This window comes from Ogataea angusta, assembly GCF_019207475.1.
Source record: "Ogataea angusta isolate 61-244 chromosome Unknown 61-244_NODE_6_length_652341_cov_89.526226, whole genome shotgun sequence".
Lineage (NCBI taxonomy): Eukaryota > Fungi > Ascomycota > Pichiomycetes > Pichiales > Pichiaceae > Ogataea > Ogataea angusta.
In genome coordinates, this window is record NW_025065220.1 from 1,595 (window position 1) to 22,537 (window position 20,943).

General features: G+C 40.1%; 14 protein-coding genes across 14 annotated transcripts; 8 read left to right on the plus strand and 6 right to left on the minus strand.

The window, feature by feature from the left end:
- Positions 1–536: 536 nt before the first annotated feature.
- On the plus strand, positions 537–1,556 carry KL928_003029 (uncharacterized protein; the record flags this gene model as incomplete). Its single annotated transcript, XM_043203571.1, has 1 exon — positions 537–1,556. The coding sequence occupies one exon, from the start codon at positions 537–539 to the stop codon at positions 1,554–1,556; it is 1,020 nt and encodes a 339-aa protein (XP_043059282.1).
- Positions 1,557–1,572: 16 nt separating this feature from the next.
- On the minus strand, positions 1,573–5,211 carry KL928_003030 (uncharacterized protein; the record flags this gene model as incomplete). The annotated part of the gene is made up of 1 exon (XM_043203573.1): positions 1,573–5,211. One exon carries the CDS (start codon positions 5,209–5,211, stop codon positions 1,573–1,575), a length of 3,639 nt encoding a protein of 1,212 aa, XP_043059283.1.
- Positions 5,212–6,083: 872 nt separating this feature from the next.
- Positions 6,084–7,031, plus strand: KL928_003031 (uncharacterized protein; the record flags this gene model as incomplete). The annotated part of the gene is made up of 1 exon (XM_043203574.1): positions 6,084–7,031. One exon carries the CDS (start codon positions 6,084–6,086, stop codon positions 7,029–7,031), a length of 948 nt encoding a protein of 315 aa, XP_043059284.1.
- Positions 7,032–7,075: 44 nt separating this feature from the next.
- On the minus strand, positions 7,076–8,845 carry KL928_003032 (uncharacterized protein; the record flags this gene model as incomplete). The annotated part of the gene is made up of 1 exon (XM_043203575.1): positions 7,076–8,845. One exon carries the CDS (start codon positions 8,843–8,845, stop codon positions 7,076–7,078), a length of 1,770 nt encoding a protein of 589 aa, XP_043059285.1.
- Positions 8,846–8,973: 128 nt separating this feature from the next.
- Positions 8,974–10,364, minus strand: KL928_003033 (uncharacterized protein; the record flags this gene model as incomplete). Its single annotated transcript, XM_043203576.1, has 2 exons — positions 8,974–10,250; positions 10,316–10,364. The coding sequence occupies 2 exons, from the start codon at positions 10,362–10,364 to the stop codon at positions 8,974–8,976; spliced, it is 1,326 nt and encodes a 441-aa protein (XP_043059286.1).
- Positions 10,365–10,484: 120 nt separating this feature from the next.
- KL928_003034 (uncharacterized protein) lies at positions 10,485–11,159 on the plus strand (the record flags this gene model as incomplete). The annotated part of the gene is made up of 1 exon (XM_043203577.1): positions 10,485–11,159. The coding sequence occupies one exon, from the start codon at positions 10,485–10,487 to the stop codon at positions 11,157–11,159; it is 675 nt and encodes a 224-aa protein (XP_043059287.1).
- Positions 11,160–11,200: 41 nt separating this feature from the next.
- Positions 11,201–12,349, minus strand: KL928_003035 (uncharacterized protein; the record flags this gene model as incomplete). Its single annotated transcript, XM_043203578.1, has 1 exon — positions 11,201–12,349. The coding sequence occupies one exon, from the start codon at positions 12,347–12,349 to the stop codon at positions 11,201–11,203; it is 1,149 nt and encodes a 382-aa protein (XP_043059288.1).
- Positions 12,350–12,645: 296 nt separating this feature from the next.
- Positions 12,646–13,521, plus strand: KL928_003036 (uncharacterized protein; the record flags this gene model as incomplete). Its single annotated transcript, XM_043203579.1, has 1 exon — positions 12,646–13,521. One exon carries the CDS (start codon positions 12,646–12,648, stop codon positions 13,519–13,521), a length of 876 nt encoding a protein of 291 aa, XP_043059289.1.
- Positions 13,522–13,590: 69 nt separating this feature from the next.
- Positions 13,591–14,748, minus strand: KL928_003037 (uncharacterized protein; the record flags this gene model as incomplete). The annotated part of the gene is made up of 1 exon (XM_043203580.1): positions 13,591–14,748. One exon carries the CDS (start codon positions 14,746–14,748, stop codon positions 13,591–13,593), a length of 1,158 nt encoding a protein of 385 aa, XP_043059290.1.
- A 162-nt stretch (positions 14,749–14,910) lies between these two features.
- Positions 14,911–16,050, plus strand: KL928_003038 (uncharacterized protein; the record flags this gene model as incomplete). Its single annotated transcript, XM_043203581.1, has 1 exon — positions 14,911–16,050. The coding sequence occupies one exon, from the start codon at positions 14,911–14,913 to the stop codon at positions 16,048–16,050; it is 1,140 nt and encodes a 379-aa protein (XP_043059291.1).
- Positions 16,051–16,491: 441 nt separating this feature from the next.
- On the plus strand, positions 16,492–17,634 carry KL928_003039 (uncharacterized protein; the record flags this gene model as incomplete). The annotated part of the gene is made up of 1 exon (XM_043203582.1): positions 16,492–17,634. The coding sequence occupies one exon, from the start codon at positions 16,492–16,494 to the stop codon at positions 17,632–17,634; it is 1,143 nt and encodes a 380-aa protein (XP_043059292.1).
- Positions 17,635–17,822: 188 nt separating this feature from the next.
- Positions 17,823–18,575, plus strand: KL928_003040 (uncharacterized protein; the record flags this gene model as incomplete). Its single annotated transcript, XM_043203584.1, has 1 exon — positions 17,823–18,575. The coding sequence occupies one exon, from the start codon at positions 17,823–17,825 to the stop codon at positions 18,573–18,575; it is 753 nt and encodes a 250-aa protein (XP_043059293.1).
- A 135-nt stretch (positions 18,576–18,710) lies between these two features.
- KL928_003041 (uncharacterized protein) lies at positions 18,711–19,025 on the minus strand (the record flags this gene model as incomplete). The annotated part of the gene is made up of 1 exon (XM_043203585.1): positions 18,711–19,025. The coding sequence occupies one exon, from the start codon at positions 19,023–19,025 to the stop codon at positions 18,711–18,713; it is 315 nt and encodes a 104-aa protein (XP_043059294.1).
- Positions 19,026–19,137: 112 nt separating this feature from the next.
- On the plus strand, positions 19,138–20,841 carry KL928_003042 (uncharacterized protein; the record flags this gene model as incomplete). Its single annotated transcript, XM_043203586.1, has 1 exon — positions 19,138–20,841. One exon carries the CDS (start codon positions 19,138–19,140, stop codon positions 20,839–20,841), a length of 1,704 nt encoding a protein of 567 aa, XP_043059295.1.
- Positions 20,842–20,943: the final 102 nt, after the last annotated feature.

Below are 20,943 nucleotides of genomic sequence, written 5' to 3' on the forward strand. Positions count from 1 at the left end.
AAGGTTTTTCACTGAGCTATTTGGGGTTACTATTCGAAAGCTAATCTTCCAAGCGGCTTTGAATCAGGCTTGTGATCTCTTGTTTGAATTACTGAAATGTTAAGATTCATATTGTCAACGTATTCTAAGAGGCCATCCAGGCCCTGAATTTTATATGAAAAGATAGGCCTGCTACGCGTTTTCGTATCTTAGAACGGTTGACTGCGGCCGTAAAATACTTTCAACAGGGAATGCTGGCTGTATACTGCTTCTCGTATACTGCAGAAGCTCACAAAGATGTATCGTCGTTAGCCTGGATAATATTACATCCAAAAGACAACTAAATTACTAGGTTAAGTTTGACAAACCACGTGGTTTTGTCACGTGACCGAGTTTATACTTAGGTAATTGAACATAATATATTAGGTAATTGAACTCATTCCCTATTTCCATAAGGAAACCAATAGTGTCTAGCGCACTACCTTATCCCCGTTGTAATTTTTCCTTGCCTAAAAAAATTCCGGCAATTTCCTAAGTGACTTTGCGCCACCTTCTCCATGAGCACTACAGATAAGCAGATTTCTGCTCTTGTTGTGGAGTTTTTAAGACAATGCCTTGAATCCAACACAATTCCTAATGATAACAAGGACTCAATAGAATTTGCAATTGAAAGCATAGGTGAGGCATTCGGATTAGATTCCGCATTCTGTGAACAAGTTAGCGACCTCTTTGAGGGACAAAACCTTCGCAGTCTTATCTCACTGCCTACGACAAGCTCCTCAAAGGCTGCTGAAGACGGGTCAGTTCCTGTTCATGTCCACGAAAATGAGAATGAGGCTAACAATAAGGACAAAGCTGAGTCTTTGAAGCTTGAAGGTAATAGGGCGATGGCCGCTCGAAATTTCGAAGAAGCAATTGAGAAGTATACTGCGGCGTTGGATATGTTTCCTTCAAATGCTGTGTACTTATCTAATCGTGCTGCAGCCTACTCATCATTTGGGAAACACGATTTAGCTTTGAAGGATGCACAAAGGGCTACCGAATTTGCGCCTAATTATGCCAAAGCATGGTCCCGTATGGGATTGGCGAAATATGCGCTAGGAGACATTGAAGGGTCTATGAAAGCTTATGAACGTGGGCTAGAAGTTGAAGGTGACTCACCTTCGGAAGCTATGAGAAAAGGTTTCGAAACTGCCAAAAAAAAGTACACTGAAACTCTAGCCGCATCATTAGGATCAACAGTCTGTGAGTCAGAATCCCAAAATTCTGCTGGTGGGGAAGCTCAGACATTGCCGGATATAACGAATCTAGCTAGTATGCTAGGTGGATCTTCTGAAGGGTCACCCTCTGGCGGCGGTAATCTTGGAGGTCTTGCTGGACTAATGAACAATCCACAAATAATGCAAGCTGCACAAAGAATGATGCAAGACCCTGAAGCTATGAATGGTTTGCTCAACAACCCGCAAATAAGGCAGGTGGCTCAAAATTTGGGTCTTGGAGGTGAGGGAGGTTTAGATGAGCTCATGAATAATCCTATGCTTCAAAATTTGGCGAATCAGTTTAGAACCTCAAATTAGTACAGATACATATACTTTATGTAGGTTCCTTCAACAAAAAGCGTTCCCTGTCAAGTTTAAGTCTGTTGTGCTGTAATTTGAGCGTTTCTATTTGCATTTTTGCAAACTGCTTGAGCACAATGGGAAAGAATCGTTTTTTGAAAAGGTAGAAATTACTGAGCTCCACGGTAAGAGACTCATAACCAGCTCTGAATCTTTTTGCCAACCCGTCAATGTCACCCTTGATAGCGCTGAAGCTCTCTACAAGTTTCTTCGTTTGCATTATCCTGTTTTTCTCCGAAAACCTCGAAATATCAAAGATGCTGAAAAACGAGCTTTGCTTATAGGCAAAATGTGTCGTAGAAGAGTTTCTAGCATTGGTCACACCGGCTGACTTGAGACATGGATATCGACTTTCTACCAGATATTCGTCTAAGCTTTCCGCCAACTGACTAAGCTGAGCGTATGAAGTGGACGCGAACGATGAATATTGCTGCCTTTGGAGTAACTCGCGACAATGATCTTGTAGCTCACTAATCTGACTGAATAAGGACCATCCCCTCTCGATATATGCGTCAGAGAAGTATTCCAGCTCATCACGAAGGTCTTTGGCTAAATAAAAGAAAAAACTCAAGGCGTCTAGCAACTTCTCACCATTTGCATTCTTGCACATCGAAAGTATTGTGGCGCTGGTATTAAGTATGCCTTTAATTCCCGTATAGTGTGACATGTGATCAAGCTTGTCATATGGTTCTGTGCCACATGGTTTCCACGAATACAATCTTTCAATGTCGCTCCAAAGAATGCCCAATAGCGCATGTTGTCTATGAAACCTTTCGTATATTTCAAGGCACCTCAACAAATCATCACAAGTAAGCTTGACGAAATTTTGAGCGCTAATCAGATTCTCACATACAGAATAAGAAGAGAATTCTTTTCTGACTGGACTTGATCGTTGAGACTGGTTTGAATTGCCTAGTGAAGTTTCTTTACTCAGAAGTTTCCAAATTTCATCATCAATTCCCCTCTCTTCGTTCATAGTGAGAGAAGCCAGTAATAAGTTGAGCTGGGAGGTTCGATCATTTTCCACTAGCCGTTTCGTATGACCAAAGGAGAAGTGCTGATTTGAAGTATTACTCAACTGTTCTAAGAAAGGAAGTCTCATTTGGGGAAAATCATGTGGCCGTGAAAGCTTGATGGCAGTCAACATTTTAAGAAGTTCTGATTCTTTGTGACGAGCAATAGATCCACCATTTCGGCTCGATAGGCTGTTTTCCGACATGAGAAATAAGTACAGAAATGCATCACCACCAGCGCTATATCTTCTTGTGATAATCACCGCACTTCTGATTGAATTTTTTGGGCACAAATTTTGTAAGAACGACCTACTCATGATAGTCAACACTTTCAATTTGAAGCTATGCAAACTTGAAAAACGCTCTGATTCTTGCAGCAATGAGGATTCTAGCATCGAAGTCTTGATATAATCGAACGCCGTAAGATGATTTCTCGCGTTCGCTCTAGAAATATCAATTTTTTCGTCACTTAGTAAGGAACAAACGTTCGAAAATTTGTTATGCTTGATGGAGAACATGAGCGGCGTGAGACTCTGAGAATTTGGGTAGTTGACATCTAACCCAGGAAATACCTTTAAAAGCGAATCTAGTGTTCTTCCATCTTTAATGGAGTGAAGTAAGGAATTGTTCTTGGCATCCAAATGGTCTTTGAGATCAAATGAAAGATTTCTTTTTGCATACCATTCATGAACAATATGCAGAACAGCTTCCAGCAGATCTTGGTAATTGGGATGATCATAGCAACGAACTATAGTAGCAAGTGGGGTTTGGTGAAGACAATCAACCTGTCTCCAGTTTACACGTGCTCCGAATATTTGTACAAGAGGCTTGTAATACATCAAATAGTGTCCCAAGTTGCGGCCCAAATTATTTATTTTCGAACAGTAGAATTCGATTTCGCTTTCAGTTGCTTCGCTTATTATCTCAACAAGTTCCTGTATTACCCTACTGTCCCCCTCCATTAAAGCTGACTGCAGCAGAGTCGATCCTGAAATGTCGGTATCAGTCAAGATGAAATTCAGATCATAAATTTCATAAAGATCAATTAAGGTCTTGAAAGCGGGCCAATTTCTGTGTTTTATTGCCATTAAAAGGCAGGACTCGCCTCTCAAATTTCTGGATCTGAGAGCTTTTGCTGCAAGCGAATGAACCATCTCAGATCCGATGATGATACGGAGGTAGTGCTCCTGTACTCTGTCAATATTTTTCGGGATTGTCGTCCATGATGGATCCTCTACTGAAAAGCAAATGGTATTCCAGAGCTCTTCATTGGCTTTGCATTGTTTTGCCAGTGATCTAATGTTACTCTCGTCAGTTAGATAACCAAGGGCAGCTTCTATAGTAGAAATCACGTATCCTAGAGTACCACTTTGAAATTTTTCAGGTGAAGGATAATATTTTCTGATATATTTCACGTGACATTGAATATCAGTTACACCTGCAGTCCCCAAAACAAGAATCACCAGGGACAACAAAGTGTCTGCGTCTATAATATATTTGGAGTTCGATTTGCTCGGATTGTGTGATAAAGCAATTATGGCTCTAGATAAAACATCGAGCTTTTTTGAAGAAGTCAATAGGTAATCCAGCATCTTGATATCATTGATGACCTTAACAACGCGGCCAAGAAAGAGTTGAATCAAGCTCGTATCCTCGAGAGCTAAGTCTGGTAAACCAAGCTGTGATATGCACATATGCTGGAAATCCTCATAGCTGGCATTTAACAACCGGTCCGTAGGAGTTCTGCAAAAATCTAGAAAACGTGGCCACAGTTTATCATATACGTTCATCTCCACATAATCATAGATTGCTTGATGAAGACTTTCCTCGCTGTATTTCTTGATCAAAATTGAATGAGTTGGAGTGGGAAGGGACCTTACAATCTCAAAAGCTTCAGCTATGATATCTAAAAACAGAGACATGAGTTCACCTTCGTTCCGAGCCCGTCCAACATCGAAACTCAAAAATAGTCCCCGAAACTTGGGTCCGATATAATCAGCAAGTTCGGGTGAATCCTTCATTAATTCGCTGAAATCTTCACAAGAAGCATCCTTAACGATTCCATCTTGGCCTTCGATGTTATTTCGGAAACGGTTCAGTGAATTTTGAGGGACCTTATACCCGCTCGTGAAAATCAAGGGACATTCTATGAAGCAAACTTGAAGCTTATACCCAGGATATAGATATGATACAGTGCTGTAAATCAAATTTTCGGTGTCAACTTTGCTCTTACCTGATTCAACATCCCCTTGTTTTGTGAGTAACTCGCCATTTTGGAACAGGATCAAGTCACCATGTATGGTGGAGACTGAACTTTCATTTCCAAATGAATGGCTCGTCTTCGTATCGATGATATGTGACTGAATGAATAAAAGGTCGGAGCATAAAGTGTTCAGGGTTTTAGTTTTGAAACCACTGACAAATAAGAAATTCTCAATTTTTGGAAGAAGTATCACATATCTGTGAGGGCTTGTCACCAATTTATCAATTATAGTTTTAATTTCAGAATTTTCACTCAGGTTATCATAGTTGTATAGGGCAGTCAAAAAGGGGTCAAGAAAACTTGAGTGCTTCCTTATAGCATTTGTTTTCAGAGTCATTCACTGATAAGAAACGTATCATAAGAAGCTTTTTCAGCAAATGATACAAATGAATGTAGTAAAGTTTATTCAATTGATTATCTAATTATCAAGTTGCCTGCATAAGATCAATGATATACAAAATCAGCTATGTTGACCAGATCGTAGTTGCATTGCAACTCCTCTCATGTGACTGCTCAAGATTGAAAGACTTCATAAAGTGTTTCAACAGCTACAGCGCAAATATAATAAATGCATCACAAAATTGAGCGAGTGGAAGTTGAGAACTATAGTATTTGTTTGCCCTCTCCTGTTTTCCCTGATGAAACAATTCCTGAGTGAGGCCTTGTTAATCAAAGACCGTATTTAGCTGGATACTTACTTATTAAGGATCCTGAAGAAGAATCAAGACCTCAGTTCTAAAATAAGTATAGCCTTCTGCAGCGGGAATCTTTCTATTCTTAAGCTCAAATTGTAATGTATATGATAAAATATATTCTAATCGTCAATAAGCATTATTTCTTACATGAATACTTCTTGAAGGCCATCATCATATTGCGACGCATACATGCACTGTGTGGGGCCTCCATTCGGGACAGGAATATTTTCATCCTCTTCTCTTTCTGAAATATTCCCATTACAGGCTACCTCAAAAATAGTCCGAGAATTTAGTGTTAGATACTGGCAAGGCTGAACAAGGTCTGCTATCAATCTTTTACACATATGTCATGATCCTCATAAAGTAGATCCATGAGTGGATTTCGATATGTCTCCAAATAGGACAAACCCAACAAAAATGATCATAGTATTTAATTGTATCTTCCCCTTCAAATGTTGTAATCCCAAATTTTAAAAAACTAGATTTTTCTTTATATCTATAGTTTAACTCCAAGATGGCTAAAGGAAAGAACAAAACCAGAGATTATCTCAAAAAAGAATCCTCCGCTCCAAAATATGCTAAAAGAAGGAAACGTCAAGAAGTCAAACACTCTGGCCAGTCACATATGAAGAAGTTCCCTATCAAATTAGCTATGTGGGATTTTGATCATTGTGACCCAAAAAAATGCAGTGGTAAAAAGCTAGAAAGACTAGGCCTTATGAAAGATCTTCGAATAGGACAGAAATTCCAAGGTATCGTAGTGACACCAAATGCCACTAAGGTAGTGAGCCCAAGCGATCGATCACTTGTCGAAGAGATTGGAGTAGCAGTAGTCGAATGCTCGTGGGCTCGACTTGAAGAAATTCCATTTAGCAAGATAGGTGGGCGCAACGAAAGACTTCTTCCTTACCTCATTGCTGCCAATCCCGTGAATTACGGAAAACCAATGAAATTGAATTGCATGGAAGCCATAGCAGCTTGTCTTATTATTGTTGGACGCATGGATCTTGCTCTAGAATTGCTACAGCATTTTTCTTATGGAGCGGCTTTTATTGCAATCAACCAAGAACTTTTCGATATATATCAGAAAGGATCGGACTCGAGTTCAATCCTCGAAATGGAAAAAAACTTTCTTGAGACAATGGAGAAAGAGAAGAAACACAGAAAGGCAACAAAATCCACCCTTGATTGGTGGATGATGGGCAATCCTAATAGAAAGCGTTCGGACAATGAGAGCGATGACGACTGTGATAAATTTGGAGATGATAACGGGTCTGACCATGAAAGTGATGACGATTGTGATAATCCTCAAGACGATGACGGGTTTAACGAAGATCGAGAAGAAGAAGAAGAAGAAGAAGAAGAAGACCAAGAGCTTGAGATAGATTTAGTCAAAACATTTTCACTCAAACAAAATGGAACTGCCAGTTTGATACAGAAGATTGAAAACATCAAAATTTAATGAATCATCGCTCTCTCCCACAAAGTTAAAACGTACAGAGACAATCACCATGTCTCCTGCACATAACTACCTTTATCCTCCAGAGCAATCAAATACTTATGTGCTTCATCTTCAGCCCACTGGTTCATTTCGGCAAATATGGCCTCGAGAGTCAATCTGACTTGCGATGGCATCTTACCTGACGATCCACAGAGGAGAATTGATCCCTTTTCGGATACAATGAGTCTGTTTATCAGCTCTTTATTCTTGTACAGTGTATCTTGAACGTAGCCAGAACCTTCTCTCGAGAAAGAAGGAAATACAAGCAATTCATTTTCTCGCTCTAGTTGTGACCAGATTTTGCCGTAAAGATAGTCTTTGTTCGAATACCTGTGTCCCGGAAATAGGCACAGTGATCTAGAAGGGGCATTTGTTATGGATTCTTCAATGAGAGATTTGATAGGTGCAATCCCTGTTCCAGGACCAATCATCACTATGGGACGATTGTTCTTGAAGTTGTGGGCTATCCGATTTTTAACTAGCGAGCTGACAATTGGATCTCCAGGGTTTAGTGTTTTGACCCATCGTGTGCAAACACCTCTTCTAAGTCGACGAATGATAGTTCTGTATTCAACAATCGCAATAGTAAGCTCTATGATGGATTTGTCTGGTTTCGAAGAGATTGAAAACAATCTTGGTTTTAACCGAGGGATCAACTCAGGCAAATAATTCAAAGGTATTTTTAGGGACGAGAATTCTTGGAGAACCTCCAAAATAGATCTGCGAGGTCGATTGGCATAGTCGTACAGTTGTTCGATTCCATTGGGCTGGGAGAACTCTCTTAATTTATCCTGCTCCATTTGGTCGGAAGCAAAATGCCAAGCGAGTGAGAAAAAAGAGCGTCTTGGAATAGACATAATGTCCAGATGATGCAAAATAAAAGATTTGAGAGTAAGGTTTTTGATAAGACCCCCCTGAACTTTGATAGGTCCGTCAATTTGCAGAGGAAGATCAGCAATGTCTGTCCATCCTTGTAGTTCTATAAGCGCATTTACATCTCTCAAGTCATTTGCCGGATACAAGGATAGTAGATCTCCAGGCTCATACGAGAGTATGCATTCGACAGATTTAAGCTTCAAAAGTCTAACGTCTTGAAAATGGTCCTCTGAAGTCAATCTTTTATTTTCAAGGACCACAAATTTCACTAACTTTTCAGATTGATATTCCATATGTCGCTCTGTTGCATCCATTTTGATGTTTTTTCCTGTATCGTAAACACTATTGTGTGTTAAAGGTTTCAATACAGTAGCAGGCTCAAGAAGCTCAGTTTCTGGGACCGGGAGCAAGTTGGTCGACAAAGGAAACTGAGCCCTTAGGCTAGACACCACTGTTTCCTCCCAAGCATTATAAAACGCATCTACTCCTTCGGGAGCCTGCTCATTCCCTTCACCTCTCATGCATAGTTCTTTAGCACCGAGCTGTAAAAATCTAGCATGAATCTTGCGCACAGCTGAGTTATACTTTGGATAAGAAGAGTCGCCCAGACCGAAACTCGAAAATTTTAAATGAGAGAAGAGATCTGAAGGTAGACGTTTCTTCAGCATGAACTTCCAAAACTTGCGGCCATTTCGAGGGATTTCGCCTTGACCTGCAGTAGAGCATATTACTATGAGACAACTGATATCAAGAAGCTCTTTGAGGTCAAACTCGTCTAACGAGCAAACAGTCAGCTTATATCTTTCGTATCTCAATTTGCGTGAAAGACAGTAGGCATAGTCTTCTGAATTTCCCGTTTCTGAACCATAAAGAATCACTATAGGCTTTCTGTATCCCATAGTGTTTGAAAAAACAGAATTTTTATTTATATCTCACCTTTTCGTATCCTTGAACTGCAAATCGCACCTTTCTACCTTTAAGAAGCCTGCAATGTCGCGTGATAAATATTGAAATCTATTTACATATACTACCGAAGTTCTATATTATATGAAGACCTCAGGGCCTCTCTCACTTTCTCATCTAGCGCGTTCACCTCCTCTGTGATGAGTGATCTATCCATTGATTGATAATTGACTCTATAGCATTGAGACCGTTTGCCCGTCCTTGGATGCACAAATTCATCTATAAGCTTTACGCTTTCGGCCAAGTCACCTGCAACTTCACGAACAATTTCCATCAAGTCGTTTTCATGGAGAGCGGAGGCTTCCATGGTTTTTTCAGGGAGCCAAAATGATATATCCCTTACAGAACCAGGATACTTGGAGTATGGTCTGAAAACCGAAATTTGATTAGCTGAGAATTGTTTTTTGAACCTGTCATCATTGGACCAGAAAAGTCTGATATCGGGAACACCAAAAAGAAGCATTGCAATCCTGTCAAGACCTATTCCAAATGCCCAACCAATGCTATTCGCTATGCCGGACTTCAAAAGAACCTCATTCTTAACAATTCCACAACCGCAGCATTCTAGCCAGCTACCATTCCACCAAACCTCAATTTGCCAAGAAGGTGTAGTCCATGGAAATCTATCTTGCAACCATCTAACCCGAAGAGGCTCTTCGAAACTCAATACGTTAGATCCAGTCTCTAAGGCTGCTTTCTTAGCTTCATTAAAAACCTGATCAACCAGAATTTCAATCGTTTTTTTCAAATGCAAAGTTATTAGTTTTGTCTCCAAGTCCGACATGTGGTCTTGTTTGGGATTCTGAACTGCATCAAATATCGGATTGTCATCCTCGACAATAATATCTAATTTTGGAAGGGCAGCAATTTCGGACTCTATCTGGGAAACTAAAGAGTCTCCTAGCGATTCTCGAGACCACAGACGACCGCCTTCCAACTGGTGAAAAACCGGATAATGGGTACGATCGATTTCGTCTTTTCGATATACGTCTCCTGAAATGAAGTACCCAGGCGTTGAACAATTCTTGAAGCATAAAGGTTCGTGGGCCGAGGTGTGTGTCCGAAGCACAAGATCTTTGTTGATGTAGTATGTATCAGATCTTGACCTGCCTGGATGGTCTTTCGGGAATCCTAGTACATCGAAATTATCATGTACCGACACAACGGGATCGAAATCGTTGTAGAAAGTGTACCCTAGATTCTTGAATCGACTTTCAATCAGTTCTCTCAAAATCCCTATTGGGTGATTTGAGTTTTTGTGCAGATTTCTACCGACCAGAGACAAGATTCCCGGCCTAACATTTGTCCACTCGTCTGTAAGGTATGTTTTTCCACCGACAACTATCCCTGAACTCACTATCTCGGTTAGTTGGTTCTGCACTTATACTCACACCTCGTAAAGACACGCGTTACATAAGAGTTCATAGCCTTACAGGCTCGCTTATTGACGGCCATAGTGCTGATCATGAAAGAAGCTGATCTTGTGCGATAAAAAAATAAAGACTCACTTGAAGTTACCCTGCCTAATACGAAGTAAAACTGAACAGATTTTTGTCAGATTTTACATTAATACTGATGTTGAGGTCATATCTTTACTTTCGAGGTGGTGCAAACCGTTTAGTAAATTTCATTGCAGCTTCACCATGGAGGTCTCTCGTTCCAAGGAGGTATGGACACGAACTTGCGCCGCAATATAAGCATCTCAAGAAAAAGCAAAAGGGTAGAGTTCCAGTAAGAACTGGTTGTTCAGGCAAGGGGACAACATTAAAATTCGGCTCCTATGGAATGAGATTAAAGTCTGAGGGGACAAGGATAACGGCCGCACAGTTGAGGGCTGCAGATAATGTATTGATGAAGTTCGTTAAGAAGGAAAATGGAATGTACTGGAAGCGTTTGTGTACTAACATTGCTGTCTGTATCAAGGGGAATGCAACTCGTATGGGAAAGGGAAAAGGTGCATTTGATCATTGGGCTGCAAGAGTTCCTACGGGAAAAGTGGTTTTTGAGATTAGCGGTATGCACGAACAAAGTGCAAAGGATGCTCTTAGAAGAAGTTGTGAGAAGCTCCCAGGTGTTTGGGAATTCATCACTAGGTCTGCCACTCCCCGCTTGGGCTTAAAACTGGTTGGTGAACTTGCGACAAAAATAAACTACTATGAGAAGTTGAGACATAATCCTACGAAAAAATTCGCAAATGTGATGAAGTCAAAAGAACATCTGTATCAACAATTTAACGGGAGAAGCCGCTAAACCCAGCGAACGTGAAAATGCCCTGTATATAGATAGGCGTTCTAATTTATCACCACATATCTCTCCAAAATCACCATGACTTTTGTGATGAAACCTTCCAAATGAAATATGTCTTTGGAGCCTAAGGAGAGCCTTTCATCGTATATCGTACTGGCTGAGATGACAGCTTTCCTCAATTCTGCTTTATCTTTGAGGTCAAGGGCCCCAGTAAAATCCCATATAGTAAGTGTGAGCTTTTTCAAGAGCAGCTTTGCCGGAATAGCATGAGCCAGCAACTCATACAAAATGGATCTCGCTTGTTGTAGTCTTGACACGGATCGATCTTTGCAGATGCTGGTGGCTAATTCATGAACAACATCAATCCAGTCAGGTTTTATAATGGGAGTATTTATGCTAACGGTATCGTGATTCATGTACATCGCTTCCATCATCATTATTGACATTCTTAGATTTCTTTCAGAAGCGTCAGATATCCTCTTGAATATGATGTTTCTATGCTCGCTGTCATCAGGGAAAGCTTTTCGCGCATGGTGCTCCTTCCTTAAAATCATTTCTAAAACTTCAGCGCATGCAGAGGTGCTCGGAGACGCAATTCTTATGGGCAATGTACGTGACTTTATTGGATCAATGATATTGGAAGTCGTATTACAAATTAGTATCAGCCTTATGTTTGCTGAATACTTCTCCATGGTTCTTCTCAACGCTGCTTGTGCATCTCTGGTGAGAAGTTCTGCCTCGTTAATAATGACCACTTTGAATTTTTTTCTGCTCGAAGCATGCTCCCTTGTGTTTGGTGACACTACAGCGTTTTCGAACTTGGAAAAGTCAAGACTTTCGGTTTGGCCGATCTCCTTGAGTAAATCTTGTATAACAATTCGGTCATTGTTACCCATATCACTGGGGGTAATTTCTAGGTGGAAAGAGGAGGATATGACGTTGAATTCCAACTTTCTACCGGAAGACAAACTGAAAGTCTTCACATCAACCCTCAGTCTTTCGGTACCAGCTCCATAAATTTCCCTCAGTGTTGCAAGAACTCGTGTTTTCTTCCCAGAACCCGGTGGCCCATACACCAAGAGGTGAGGAAATTCTCCTGAGCTTGCCATCACTTGCAACTGTTTCGAAATTCTTGGATGAAAAGTCAACTCACTAAGAGATCTTGGTCTATATTTATCGGCCCAAAGAGACATTTTATTTACCACTTTTGCTGAGCTATTAAGGCAAAGTTGAATGAGAAACGCGTCAAAACAAAAAATCCGATCCAGATTTGAAACCAGAACCAAGCATCCTTACACCGCTACGTAAAAATCTTGAAAAATAAAAATAAAAAGCCGGTAGCCAAAAATTTAATCAATCTCAGATGAGTTACGAATTTTTCCCCGACAACGACCTCTGTTCTGCATGCAAACGGGAGAAATTCAAGTATAGATGTCCAAAATGTGGATACAGAAGTTGTTCGTTAGTATGTTTCAGAGAGCATAAGATCATGACAAATTGCTCTGGAAAAAGTGATCTGACTTCCAATCTTGTCAGCTATAAATCTAGGGAACAACTCTCGAGCAAAGATGTACAAAGAGATTACAATCTACTTCTCCAAATTTCACGAAAGGTGGAGCTGGGTAAGCAAGAGGCGAGGTGCACTAAAATGTTGAGTCGTAACAGCAAGCATTTGAATAACCGAAAACAACAACAACGAAACTTACTTGAAGCGTTCAGCTATTATGCAAATAAAAGCGGCGTGCATATAATTGCGCTTCCTGAAGGTATGTTGCGGAAGCGATTGAACAGATCATACTATGATGTTGAAAGAAGCCTATGCTGCTGGACAATAGAATGGGTGATTATCAACTCGCGTCTCGATAAGATGGACACGATACTCTCGCATAATAACCACGAAAATCAGTGTTTGGCAAAATTGCTTCCGCGCGACATCCATGTCAAGATACGACAAAAGTTTCCTGCTCACATTTCACAATCTGGACCAGCAACAGAAATCAATTCGCTGATTTCAAGATCAGACAATAATCCGCTAGCATCACCGCTAAATGGAAAGGAAGATGAGAAACAAGACAACATCGGAAACACCCTTCACTATTTTCTACGGTCCGAAGTAAATAGCGACGTTTACTTATCACTCCGCGAAGATATGTCGATCAAGACTATTTTGAAACACCGGTCGGTCATTGAGTTCCCTACCATATATTTGTCAATCGAGCCCATAGTTCAAGATAAAATCATTGTGGAACAGCTCATTGAAAGAAATAATGACAAAGATGAAGTGCGTCTCTCTACAGAAGAGGCGATTTCGAGTGACGACGAGCCTCCTGAGGAAACTTCGATCAAACATCAATTAGAGAATTGATAAACATCACTCAGAGAATTAATTGGTAAGTTATTTTCCAATGCACCCACATATTTATATTTGTCTGAATTAATAATACACATCTTCGTTGTGTTGAAGCGCGACTTCTTTCAAGATCCTTTCAAGTGATGATGCAGCTGATCTCAATTCCGAGTCACTGTCATCATCATTTAGAATTTCGATGACACCCTCGAGAATACCTTCATAATATAGTTCCATCAATAGTTTGCGACGATTTATCAAATCATGAGACGAGTAATCCTCCAAGTTGATGTTTGTCGTCTTGTGTACATAATGATTTTGAAGCTGTTCTCTCGATTTCGAGACCGTTACTTCCAGGCTTGTTGGTGGATTGTGATATCTCAGCAACTTCAAATTGCCGAAAGGGTCGGTGCCACTAGGATTCATATAAGCAGAAGTCGTCGGATGAATTTGTGAGCTTTGGCTGAAGAGTATATTATCCATGTCATGTTCATGCCTGCTTGCTCTCATTGCGCCAAGTTCTAGAAGCCTGCTCAAAAGTTCAAGCTGAAACAACCTTTCGTGTCTTTTAGTAGCTGCACTCTTTGAAGAATTTAGGGTTGCAGTGTTAGTGGTAACTCTGAAGCTTGTAGAATGTAAAGTTAGTTGTTGTTGCTCGCTAGTCCTCCATCCTATCAATTGCACAAAGTTTCGTAATATCTTGCCCCAATGGTCTCGTACTACTGCATTCGTCAGAGAAAGGTGCTCGGGATCGATAAATATATCTAGAAACCTGACACTATCGTTTCTTATCGACTGACTGATGTGGCTCATACCTGAAAGTACAAATAGGACAATAGACGACTGATGCAACACCAAGAGTTCTGTTTTTGTGCTGGCCAGCTTTTTTAAAATAACCACGCAACGTTCTCTGACGACTTTGGACTGGTCTAGAATCAAAGGCTTGAGTTTGCTGACAAGCTGATCAAATGGGAAGTTATTATTGGAATCATGCTTCTCAATCTCTCTTTCAATTTGGGCAAGAACTTCATGTCTTGATGATGATGAGTGATGCTTTAAAAGCGATAGAAGTTTGAAAAATTCTTGGTCATCATTTTGGCCCGATAGTAGCTGTGATTTGACACGAATACTTTTGGATTGGAATGCAGTGTTCGTGACATTTGAGGGTTTGCTTACGGTTTTTCCAACTTTCAGTTTTACTTTCTCAAAATCTTTATGCTTTTTAGCCTTGCTTCTAGGTGCCATCTTTAAGCTTTTTTTTTTCAGGATTTTTTTTTAATTTTCGCTTTGATAACGCCTATTCATAATATTAATTCAATTATCGAGTATCTGAAGCTATAAAGAAATCTGAAGCTATAAAGAAACAACAAAAACGCTTTTTGCAAATTTGTATTATAAATTTAGTAAATGGATCACTTCAGCTTTTTGAATCTAAATGACGAACTTGAAGTAGAGGGTGACCTGCTGAACTTATCACTGGCAAATACGACAGATAATGTTGCCCCTGAGAATAATTCAGATGAGGATGTCTCTATGCACGATGTTTCTTTTTCTCAAAATCATGAAGAAACAGATGATACGGATGGCCAATCACCTAGCACCATTGATGATTTAGAGGAACAACTGCATCAGTCTTCTGGTATTATTGATATTCTTCATCCAACTGAGTCTGGCGCACGCTTGGCTCAATCAGGCAGACGCATACATAGAATCAAGGATAATGTGGAAATCGAGATTGGAGTTGACACGGATTTGCAGAATGCTGAAGAATCTGCTCTGCGCTACGATGGGGCTGGATCAAAAGCGAAACATCAAAACGCGATCAAAAATGAAAACGAAGATTTGTCCTCGGAGTCAAAGACAGAAGGACCAAAACCTAACAAGTTTCAGATTCACAACCATTATTACATATCTTTCAATTCACCCCGAGAGGACTCTGAACTGCTGCCTCAACCATGGACACAAGAGTCAAAACCTTGCTTCAGGATACCATATTTACTTTTGACTTATTTACAGATTGTCTTGAATACTCTCACGGCATGTTATTGCTTAAAACTTGGCTATGATGGCGTACAGGGTATAAAAGTTGATATTGAACGAGCGGTAAAACGAAAAATTCATGCTTCCTACTTTGAAATAGAAGCATGCCGAAGAAAGTATGCTGAAAATCATTGTGATCCCTATTCTCGACTTCCAGCTTTACAGGACATATGCTTACAATGGGAAGCTTGCATGAATAAAAATCCCTTTCTCTCAGTGTCCTACTCTACTCTTTTAGCGGAAATTCTTGGAACCATTTTGAGCTCGTTTGCAGAACCTTTGAATGTCAAGGGATTTTCTTTGCTTCTCATGATCTTGAGCTTTTGTTATCTGTCTAACTTTGGGTGGGGATTTCTGAGATCGGGTACATACTATGGCTGGAATGACGAAGACTCAAACTCGGATGTCAAAACGGTAAAGACGTCCATGACGCGTGAGTCAAGTTGTCAGAGAACCTTTAATCAGGTCACCTATCCTGAATGCAGCGACGATAGCCAACCCCACTAAAGCTCAATAGTGAATATGGTTTTGAATGTGTGCACTGTGTGGGATCTATAAGTCGGGGGTTCACTTTGTGGGAACTAAAAATTGGGGCTCGCAATTTAATGCCACTTTTTTGAGAACTGGAGTGCACAAATGCGCACTAAAAGCCAGCCACGCTGCTGCACCAGGAAAAAAATAGTTTCAGCAAGTAATACCATTTGATTACTACATTGGGAAATAACTACATAATTAAATAAGAACTAAAATAATAAGAAGCTAATGTAAGTATTACGCATTGTCTTTAAACTATTTTTATCAATTGCCGAAACCTCACAAAGATGGCTGGTCTCTGTATACCAAGTAGTGATCTACTCTTCTTGATCTGTCATGCCGTAATTATTGTGTAGCTTTGGTATAAATTCATGCAGCCCCGCTCTCACTCAGTTCATTCCGATTTGTATTGAAATGAAATCGTCTTGCTTTTTCAGATCTCTCTATTTTGCGAGCTACTTCTACAGATCACTTGCACAAGAAGTGGCTACTCAAAGTGATGAGAATTGTGTTGTTAATTTTCATACGGTTGTCAAGTATGAATACGTGTATGCTAGCAGGATGGAAACTCATCTAGATTCTACTTCGAGTAAAAATTCTGATGATCATCATAGTACGGGTATTTCTCAGCTTTCAAGCTTCCCAACTGACATAGCATCGACTAAAACCCCTGTGATCGAGATTTCAAGAAGTGGATTTGGCACATCATCGTCTAGCCCTGGAAATTTGAAATCAAGCTCAACTGTTCCAACGCTGCCAGAGTCAAGCAATGATACTTTCGATACTAGTAATGGACCCACCATCGTTGTGATAACATCATCCTCTTCGAAGGAGCCTACAACACTATCAATTTCAGAAGAATCATTGCCAAGCACTGACCTCTCCCCAGAACCCAGTGCAAGCCTTGCTATAACGAGTTATTATGTCTCTTCATCTACAGCAAGCGCCACGTCATCGCCAAGCTTAAGTGACGACCTAATATCATCATCATCATCGTCGTTGTCATCATCATCATCTTCCTCGTCGTCATCGTCAGCGCTCGTGTCCTCATCGACATCATCGTCGAGTTCATCTGTATCTTCTTCATCGCTATCATCATTCGCCCAGACGTATTTAGATAGGCACAACTATTTCAGAGCCTTGCATGAAGATACTCCTAACCTCGCATGGAATGACGATGTGGCTGAAGTCGCACAAAGTTACGCTGACGCTTACACATGTAACGGCGAGTTGGTGCATTCAGGCAACTCTTTGGATGGCCAAAGTCTCGGCGAAAATTTAGCTTATGGCTACAACTTTGCTACTGCTGGGGCCGTTGACGCATGGTATGACGAGATTAGTCAGTACAACTACTCGAATCCAGGCTATTCCGAAGCTACAGGACATTTCACGCAATTGGTCTGGAAATCGTCGACGGATATCGGCTGCGCTTACAAGTACTGCGGTTCATACTTGGGCTACTACATTGTATGCAACTATCTGCCAATAGGTAATCTTGTGTTGATCAGTGACCCAAGTTATTTCTTTGAACAAAATGTGATGCCTCTGAAATCATGATGTACATTATCGCAAAAAACCCTTGCCCGAAATTCTCGCTCAATACAATATGTGTTTTTATTTGATACGTAAAAATTGTGATTTGCCAGAAAAAGCCTTTTCCGATTCTCGGCTAACTAAATTATGTAGAGGTCATCTTTTACCGGCAGTATATAGTATTCAGAGTACGGTCAAATTTAATCGCAAATATGTTTAGGCGCTGCTTGAAAAAACCGGCTAAAGGTATATCGATATTCAATAGGGGCTTGATACGGTTCCTGTCACTGAAGACAATTGGCACACCCAATGAAAATGCGCTCAAGTTCGTTTCCAAAGATTTCAAGTTTCTTCCAGAGTCTTTAACCAGCGCTGTTGAAGTCAACGATCTCCCTGAAGCATCGCAGAGATCACCTTTAGCATCAGAGCTTTTCAAACTCAATGGAGTGAAATCTTTGCTTATTGGGCACAATTTCATTACAGTGAATAAGGTTGATCCAGAGCTCTCTAATAATCCCGACTTGCATTGGGATTCACTGTCTACAAAGGTGATGAATGTGATAACCAATGCTGTGGATTCCAATATCCCTGTTCTTAATCCTGATTACTTGGACGAGATAGTGAGGAAACAGGATGAGGCTCAAGAGGACGACGATGATATAACGTATGAAATTAAAGAACTCATAAATACGCGAATCCGTCCCGCACTCCAGGATGATGGAGGTGACATTCATTTTAGGTCTTTCGATCCAGAAAGTGGAACAGTTTACCTTAAACTTCAAGGTGCATGCAAATCCTGTTCTCTCAGTGAGGACACTCTGAAAAACGGCATCGAAAGCATGCTAAAACATTATATTCCCGAAGTGGAAGAGGTGAAAGCAGTTCTGGATCCTGAAGAAGAAATCGCTTTACAAGAGTTCGAGAAGCTGGAAAGAAAACTGAAACAACAGCAGCAAAGTTTGTAATGAGAGCGAGGGCTCTTGAAACACGCAATTATGCGCAATTTATTCGTTAACATCTGAAATTGAGCTATCAGAGGCTGAAGAAATCAAAATCTACGGATCAAATATTGTGTATAGAGAAGAGGCAATAAACATCGATCAACTGATATTTTTGAGCCCTATCCTATTTGCATAGCTTTCAAATCTTTCAGCAAATTTAAAGTCCTGTTGTGTAAGGCCTTGAACATCATGAGTAGTAAGTTGGATAGTGACTTTATTATAAAGCGTAGTGATCTTAGGGTGATGACCACTGATATGTGATCTAAGAGCAACTTTCGTCAAAAATGCCCAAGTATCCTCGAAGTTTTGGAATGTGTATTTTCTTTCAAGAAAATGCCTGGGGTCTAATATCCACATGTGGAGGCCCAGCTGATCCTTAATCTGCAAAGCTTGTTTGAAAGACAGCCTTGTCATTTGGGAATTCAACATGGTCAAGGTACATTAACGAACCAACCGAGATTACTTTGCAGACTCCTTAACAGAAAAAAATAATGAATATTTCTATCAAATTGCCAATACGCATGGCATGGCGTCAGCAATTTACGTTCTTGATCTAGAGCTCAATATCATTATACAGAGGCAGTATAAGAATGATCTCAACTCTCAATCAATTATAGAATACTTCAAGAGAGCTCAAACAAGATCCCAATCCCCTGTTGTGTCGTTTAATGGCGCCCATTTTGCTTATACTAGATGCGATGATATATACCTAATGAGCCCAATTTTTGACGATTTGAATATAGCATGTCTTATGTCTTTTTTGTCAAAAACCGGGGTCTTATTGGGTCAATACATGAACCAAAGAATCACATCGGAAGCTATCAGAGACAATTACATTCTTGTTTATGAACTGTTTGATGAGGTACTAGATTATGGGATCCCGCAGTTAACCGATTTCAACATTTTGAAAGAGTATATCAATGCTGGCTCAGGTGGTGAAGATATAAACTCCAGTATTTCTCGTACATCCACCAACAACATTTCATGGAGACCAAAAGGGATTTTCTACAGTAAAAATGAAATATTCATAAATTTCACAGAAAGCATCAAGTTTAAATATAGCTTCAATACTAGGCGTATTGTGCTCAATTCAATTGATGGGGAAGTTGAGTGCAAGTGTTACCTGAGTGGGATGCCCATCTTAAAAATGGGAATGAATGAAACCTTCAGCAGAGACGGTAAACTCGAAGAAATGGTATTCTCTAACCTAAATTTTCATCAGTCAGTTACTTTGTCACATGTCCAGGACTTCATAACATTCTTGCCCCCTGATGGTACATTCAAGCTTTTTAGCTATCAGATTTCCAACACTGCACGACTGAAGCCTTTAATAATGATAAGGCCAAAATTCAAAATCTACAAGAAATACGACATTTATAAACTACGCATCACGGTCGAAATTAAAACGAGTTTCAAGAAACGATACTCACTTCGCGATGTAAAAACACACATTCCCTTAGTGATTCCTTTAAGGAGTCTAAAAGTCAACTTTAATAAGCCATTGAGGTTCAAAACCAAGTTGGGATCCGTTGTATACAACATAGAAAAAAACTGTATAACATGGATGATCCCAAAACTCGAGGGTAATTCCAGAGGTGAGATGCAAAGCGAGCTGGAGCTTTTGAAATATGATACGATTGACAGACAACATAAATCAAATGTTCATCTCCTCAAACAAGACAAAAATGACTTAATATATTATGATTTGGACGAGGAATTCAAAGTACTTGACAGCTCAGACTCTTCAGATGTAAAGCCAGCTTCCTCAATAAATATTGAGTTTGACTTGATCTCAGCTCTCTATAGTGATCTCAAAGTTACTTACTTAAAGATCGAAGAGCCTCAATTCAAATTTCAGAGTTTTCCTTGGGTCAAATATACAGTGTCATGTCGAAACGAAGACTACTCGTTTACGTTGAGTGATGATTTGTTTGACATTGATCTAAATCGTGATGAAATAAGGGAAGTAGGAGATTTTTGCAGTGGCATGCAAAATAGAGTGACAACAGAAATGTCATTCAGCAATAGCGACAAACATTTTGATGAGGTTGAAGCATCAGAAAGATCCCAAAGTATGCAATCAAAAACACGTGAACCTATAGTGAACTCTGAGGAGTATATGATTGAAGAGGATACCCTTAGCATTCGGACAGGATTCTCGACTTCACGAGAGGGGACATTGTTTGAAGTACTTGAACAAGATGATTCACAAAGGAATCGCGATACATAGATTGAAATTAGGGACTCGTTGATCTCAAGTTAGATTGATGGATCCACTATGTAGACAACTACTCAACGATACTTTAAACACTTACAGGCATTTCCGTTTGCG